This window comes from Orbicella franksi, chromosome 1 (assembly GCF_964199315.1).
Source record: "Orbicella franksi chromosome 1, jaOrbFran1.1, whole genome shotgun sequence".
NCBI lineage: Eukaryota > Metazoa > Cnidaria > Anthozoa > Scleractinia > Merulinidae > Orbicella > Orbicella franksi.
Window position 1 is genome coordinate 31,080,011 of NC_138145.1, and position 7,429 is coordinate 31,087,439.

Sequence of the window (7,429 nt, forward strand, 5' to 3'; positions counted from 1 at the left end):
CTGCTGGCTGTGTAACCAGGGCTTCTCAATCCCGTACATTGGTGAAAAACAGTCACCCATGAGTAGGCTCTAAATTACACAACATGACTGCAAGCAAGGTTGGGACTAAGACAGCCTCACAACAATGTGATATATATATATATATATATAAATGCCTAAATTTGAACATCAATAAGTAGAGATCAATCAAAACAAAATAAACCTAATTACACTCCAAACCCAGACAGTGTTGATGGGATATTGTGAGTGGTATGTAGAAGGGAGTTAGCCATTACATTAACTGATTTTATATAATAATTAAATGAATGCGCGCGCTCTGATTGGTCAATCAGCTCTGGTCTATTGTGCCAGTAAACTCATGGAAATTTCGCGTGTCTTCTTAATTATTATATAAAAGCAATAGACAACAAGTTTCTATGGTTTAGAGGCATGATAAACCACTTGGGATGTTGGAAGAGCACCCGAAGAATTCGTAAATCACGAGCCGCAGTGGTTTATCAGCCTATAAACCATAAAAACGTGTGGTCTATTGCTTAAGTAATCTAATGTAAAGGGGTACCGTAAGGTAAAGAAGCACAGCATCAGAATGCCAGGCCCCAAACATCTTAATGAGTGCAATAGGAACGCCGGTTTGGAAAGCAAAGGAGGCCTCACCCCTATGAAAAGAATGGGCGGCATAATCTTTGGCTGACAGGCCAAGTAATTGAAGGTTACAGCGCAGTTTGCGGAGCAACATGGGGTAGGTAAGGGGTTTGGGCGTAAAATCTGGAGAACTAAGGAAAGCAAAAGCCTGGGAAGTAGGGGGCGACTGACCTGTAAAGTCCAAAGCCCTTTTGACAGCAGCAACTGGGCAAAGAGGGGACTCCGGGACAGCAGGTTAGGGGAGGTGTACTATCCGTTCCCTAAATTGTATGGTTTTGCTCCACCTTATAGCAAACAAGGCTCCCCAGAGATGAAAATGAAAATCTGAATGCAGTGGATGTTTGGAGGCATCAAATGAACGTGGGGAACTAACAAGAAGGTGACTTCTCCGATGCATCCCCCAAAAAATGACACTAAGCAGGAGGCATCAAAGCTAGTGCGCAAATTGAGTTGGGAATGAATACTCAACAAAATGCTAGGGGTGATAGGTAGCTTTTGGGAGGGGGGTTCCCCGTGAACACGTTTGATTCCCGTTAACAGCAACTGTAAGGACCAATTGCCTATGAGGGGGCGATTAAATTCTTTGTGCAGGATGCCAATGATATTTAAGTAATTAGGAATGGATGCAGAAAATATATTGATACAGAAGTTTTTTCGTCATAACCCATAGCCAAGAGAAAAAGAAGAGTTAGAAAGTTAATCCCCCACATAGGCCTTATTCTCATATTTTATCCTTATCAAGTTATTTTTAGGTATGGTATCCAGTTCTCCCGCGGATAATGTTACCACGCCCGTTACGTGGATGTTTTCTTTTCGTGTAAGCCGCTTGATCGGTACACCTGAGCAAAAACCGCCTCACAGGACCGGCTGTTTCTAGATCCTCCTAGAACTTCTGAAGCTGGGAGTGATCTAAAGATAACTTAGTGAGATTACCTCAGAGAGGGCCAAAGGGGGGGGGGGTTACCTCTCTTACTCTTCATCCTCTTTCACTAACGCTTATATGTAGGAATAACTGACCCCCGAGGCTCAAAATTCAAATTCTAGTCCAGAGCCGGCCATTTTCTCCGCATACAAAGAATCAAGCCGCTTGTTTTGTTCTTCAGTAAAGTAGTTTTTCCAGTCTCCTACTTCACCTTTGCGAATGAAGTCGCCCTTAATCCCATTAATCCATGAGTAATTAACCTTTTCGTCTTTTTTCATGGCGTTGAAAGATGTTTGGTTTACAATGCGTTCCACTATTTCTGGAGGAAGTTCTTTTCCAATAAAATTGGCAATTTTTTGAATGGCACCAGGAGAATCCTGCAACGTAAAAAGGAAAAAAAAGCAAGGTATACGCTGCTTTTCTAGCAATCTAAAATGAAAGACAACCTCCCGTGCAATGTGATACTTGATATAGATAACACAAGTTAGGGTGGACCTAGCTGGGTTGGGGAGGGGAGGGGGGAGTTCGGCCGAAACCCTAAATTTAAAAGAAATGACACATTATAACACACTGACTTGGCCTCAGAGTACAGGGAATTTCATTTCTGAGGACCTCAATTTTAAACAGCTTAGAATTTCTTTTGCCTGAAGACACACCCCAATAGTTTCTTTAGGAAGTAATACGTTTTGTTCGTATTAATAGCTTCATCGAATATGTGAAAAGGTTCTCTGCAAACAACGTCATCCTGAGTAAAGGGCAAAGCTCATTGGGGTGATTGAGGCAAGAATTTATGGAGTATGCGCAGTAACTGTCACATTGGAAGATCTCTAACGGTCCGTACTCCTGTTTGGCATTAAGTAAAAGCTCTTCTCTTTACGCATGCGTTACTCATGTTTCCCGTTCCTCACGTTACTTCCGCAACTTAAGTCGAGCGGAACAAGATAAAAACAAGCTCGTTTGCGATATTTGCTCGCTTTTAACGTCAAGATTTTGCTTGGAAAGGGAAGTCAGTTTCGATGAAAGCTTGCCGTTTTACAGTATGAAAAACGAATATTATACTGAATGTTTTAGGTAAATCGTCGAAACATTTAGACTGTGGATCGACTGCAGGGGTTGTATTACTAGTGTGCTTTGTTATGCAATTTCCCGCTATGATGGGATGATGTCGGTTTTTTTCTTGGAAACATCGTTGTTTGTAACAGAAACTTTCCATGCTGAGCGGCCTGGCAACTACGCGCGCTGCAGCAACTTTCTCTCCACCAAATGTTAAAATGTTTTTCTTTTCGCGCGCAAAACAACCTGAAGTAGCACTCATTTCAATCATACTAGTATTACATTTACCTGCGATTGACCCAAAGTCTATTTCTTAGGGTTTTCTTTTGGATATCATATTTTTTTATTCCTTTCGCCGGAAAATAAACTGAAACCGAAACTCTCCTTCTCGAGCAACGAACGACTTTCTTTTGTATTGGTTCCATATTTGACACACGAAACGGACTGTAGGGCGCCAAAGGATTTTTCTTGCCCAATCAGGAAGCAGCATCAATGTAGCCGTTTGAAACTGACTTCGTGAGACTCAGTCTCCTCCCGGGGACTCCTCACGTTCTCTCCTGCTGTTCGGCGCCGTTGTTTTCCCGGTCGTTTCGACCTTACTTCTCTCAACCGCACTGACAGATGTCATGATTACAAACATGCTTGAAAACAATTTGTTAGTCGTGTTTCTCTCACCTTCTTCATTTCCTCGTACTTTAAAAACAACACGTTTGGATCATCCTTGTGTTTCCACCAGCTTAACACGTGATCAAACCACGAGCCGTAGAAAACTATAAACAAATCGAAAACAAAAAAAATAATACAGCATTTATCCATGGCTGCTACAACATGGCTGCAACTTAGTGCACTTGTGAAATCAATAGATGAGTAAGCTTTCTCCAATCCACTCACATATAAATATTAACCCATTAATTATGTTGTACACAGATGGCAAAAGAAAGCTATCTGGAACATATCTTGATGAAAATCATTCGTCAAACGCCCCCAAATTGCAATTCTCACGTCTGATGAAACTGTTATAATTCCACAGATGGTTATTTTGACACCTCGCATACTCTATGACCTAGATTGACAGCCTACTCCATATCTAGAATAGAAAAAGTTAATTTTTCCATAATACAAAAACGTCAAGACAAATTTTGGAACGGCTCTTTTCAGAGCCATTACAAAAAAGTCTTGGTCTTCGTTCACTTTGATTCTTTTGTCATTGTTTTGTTGATGGGAAATTGTAAATGGAATAATATCCTTATCGTAGATTTCCATGATATGCATTTAAGCTCAACCGATGTCTGGCTTTTCAAAAACGGAAAGCGATTCCTCGTATCGTTTGACTTTGAGTGTGTTTGGCTTGAAACCTTTCAGAATGTTTTCTCTCAAGTGCAGTTGTCCGAATCATGAGCGTTTTACCGGAAAAATTTCTTAAGTTCTGAAATTGGGGGGCTGCAGCCTCCTCGCGCCCCCCGTTCGTATGCCTATGGACTCATTAGTTGGCACTGCACAATTTCAGCAGAACACGGAGAGTGCGGGGCAAAAGTTCGACTTGAAGTTAATTGCTCTTTCTCTCCAACAGTTACTACGGTTATTTCGTTGTATAGTATCTGTTTATTACATCACCGATTTGGTCCGATGCCTTTGGGATTTGCTTGCTCCTGGCGATGTTAACTGGCAGAATTTAAGAGCAGGAAAAACACGATCACATGTTGAGTTACGCTCGATTTCCAGCTACTGTTCGGAAAACGAGCCCGCGTTTTCCCCCTGCCGAACTCAAAGGCCGGACGTCAGAAAGCGGCGGAAATCGAGCTTAGTGTTAAGTCCGAGTGTTGGGCTAACTCAGTATATGTAAAGCTACTCAGGGGATGCGAAACATCTCAGAACACGTCCTTCCCTCAAAAGATCGACATCGTTCACACGATCTTTTTATCGCCCCACGGGCGTAGAAGAAGAAGAAGAAGAAGAGAGAGAGAGAGAGAGAGAGAGAGAGAGAGAGAGAGAGAGAGAGAGAGAGAGAGCGATAACGGCATTGCTTCTCATAATACGGACAAAATACCTTCTCCTTTGATGAATAACTCAAAGTACTCGTCCCAGGAGCGGTGTGGTGAAGCAGGCATAACCTCGTAATGATGATAGAATGACACAGCTGTATCTTTGGGATTGCGCATGACATAAATATAACGTGGCTTAGTAGCCTGGTCACGCGGCTTAGGAAGCAGGTCATATGGAAGGTGAAACTTGAACAAACGCGGTGCTGGAAAGCTTTCAAACAACCTCTCGATCATCAAAGGACTTGATGCGTAATATGGGTTATGGGGCATTGGATGAAGCATTCCGTCTAACCATGGTATTCGTACGTCCAATCGACGATAATCAATATTTCCATTATGGACAATCTGCCACACCATTTCTTGGGTCCATGTCGTTCCTGCACAAGAACAAGAGAGAGTATGTATTAGTATCCGTCTTTTGTCTTGCAAGGTTTTGAAATAGTTGTACACTGTCTATAGAACAGGCCCGAGTTGTTCGAAAGCTAAGATGGATAACACTATCCACTGGATAAATCACTATCCAGCGGATGGCGTGGTTTGTTTTGAAAATACGATTTATCCGGTGGATAGCGTTATCCAGCCTTCCAACAATCTGTCTTCTTACGGAATGTTGCGTTACTTCTTTGCTTTAGTAGACTAACGCAATGAATAGAACTCCACTTGACGCCGACCAGTTTACTCAAGGCTGTTTTTTCCTTATTGTTTATATCGTCGTTCAAATTAGCGTGTGACATTTTCTTATATTCTCTGGCTTGTAACCTGTATTCAGCGTGTCTCAGATTCTTGCAAATAAACTCGATTATTGCTGGCGGCTCCCTCCACTATTTGTTGTATTACTTGTATCCTCTACTTATAATAGAAATGTTTTCTATTCGGCTGAGCGAAGCGAAATAGAATAGAAGCTAATTTACATGGAAATACGCCGCCTTCTCATATGCACACGAAATGTTTAGAAAGGAAATAGGACTCGTAGACAGAGGCCCTTACTAGTAGAATGTCTAGTGACCTCACGTTTGCGTCAGACCAGGAGCCATAATCGGGGACGGAGACCGTAAGTCTTGGGATCCGCGCGCACCTACAACTGAGCAACATCTACACACATAAACTTTATTGTCTCTTATTGGGCCTTTATAAAACATCAAGCGCTGCTTACAATTCAGGCGAAACTCAAACTTGAAATTATTTTCTTTTACTGTTCGGTCGAGATAAACTCTGGTGAAATTCTCGCAAGCGTGTGGCAAGAGGAGGGAAACTTTGAAGTCCTGAAACGCTGCCATATCCAAATATATACAACTAGTGTTTTGCTGTGTTTTGGAAAAGCTGTTAATCTTCAACATATGTGAAACTTAGAGTGGAGTAATGTGGAGCCCTTGTAAAAGAAGCTGCGGAACACAACTTGGTCAGTGATATAAAGCGGCACATAACTAAATTTGATACTGTCTTACTTCACTCAAACTGGAGCAGCTTACGACGAAAACACTGAAGCAAAATTCCAACAGACAGGAAAGTATTGAGTTGTGGGCCAAAAGCATCAAACATTTCGGGAATTTCGGACGCCATTTCCCCGCGCTACATCCGCAAAAATCTTCGCAGCATGTACGCGCGCGTGCTGCAGGTGATGGCGCAATTTGTTCTAAAAATAGAAAAATTGTCCCATATCATGGGGACAGCTCCAATACTAGAAATGGCGCGCGCTTACGGTCTCCATCCCCGATTATGGCTCCTGGTCAGACTCGAGTCGGCGAGCGAAGTGATATGACAAGACACGAACAAGTGAGCTCTCGCGCCCACCGGAACACTCATTCGCTGTTTTTTCGCCGCTCGTGCGTAAAATTAACGCGGGGTTGCCGGGACTTTAATATTATACCTACCAGCTTTTGGATATGTGGAAACAAAAATGTCATTTTGTCTAGCTAACAGCCGCGGAAATGTGTCGACCATTTCCTGTGTTGTTTCAGGGGACCAGGACATCCCATGAATCAGTGGCATCTTAGGCTCCTCTTTCTTGTCGTCTGCCATCTATTATAAATACATCAACAACTGTAAGTTAATCCTTACAGCTGAACACTTTAGTAACGGTCGCACTCTACTATCTCAAGGGTCTATTCACAGAATGGCAGGGTCAGGCTCACCTTCTTTGCGTTTCCATGCTATTACCACTGAAAAAGCCTAGACTGTTAAATGGCCCGACAAATTTTTATCCATGAACGCGACTGCAAAATGGCGGTATAGACTACAAGGGGTTGGGACGAAACTCGAAAACCCCTTCTCGGAAAGGTCCTCGCCCGTGTCTTCCCAATCTTTTCCCAAAAGAATCACTCTCTAACTATTTAAGAAAAATAGCCCAATAGTTACAAAAGAATTTTAAAGCAGAAGGATACTACGCTTCGCTGTTGTCGTGAAAGCGTGAGGATTTGTTCCGACTTATTGAAATTGAAATGCAGAAGTGTTTCATGAGGAGGGAATTTGCCGATATTTCAATTCGTAAGCATAGAAAACCCAACATTAATATTTACCAGGTATTTACGATCGCAAGTCTTTCTCTCCGCAGTGGAAAAACTTAGGCCCAGGTCAAACGTCGAACTTCACTTGAGACGAACTAAACTGAACAATTTAAGTTCATGATAAGTTCGACATTTGCCTCGACTGAGTTCGTCCGACTGGTCAATCTAAATTCGAGTTAAGATCGTTTGGATCGACTGAAATCAAGTTGCAATTTAGTTTGTCTTCTGTGAAGTTCAACGTTTGAACTGGGCCCTAGGAAGCGATA

The 7,429-nt window shown here is 42.3% G+C and overlaps 1 protein-coding gene across 1 annotated transcript in view; it reads right to left on the bottom strand.

Moving 5' to 3' along the window:
• Nucleotides 1-303: 303 nt before the first annotated feature.
• LOC145502963 (sulfotransferase 1C2A-like) overlaps nucleotides 304-7,429 on the bottom strand; it is an 11,440-nt gene continuing 4,314 nt past the window's right edge. Inside the window, exons 2-5 of the mRNA XM_081482383.1 lie at nucleotides 6,531-6,678; nucleotides 4,665-5,036; nucleotides 3,293-3,387; nucleotides 304-1,941 (exon numbers count right to left, since the gene is read on the bottom strand). Of these exons, the coding sequence (XP_081338509.1) occupies nucleotides 1,669-1,941; nucleotides 3,293-3,387; nucleotides 4,665-5,036; nucleotides 6,531-6,678 (888 nt within the window). The 3' untranslated portion in view covers nucleotides 304-1,668. The remainder of the gene's footprint in view (nucleotides 1,942-3,292; nucleotides 3,388-4,664; nucleotides 5,037-6,530; nucleotides 6,679-7,429) is intronic.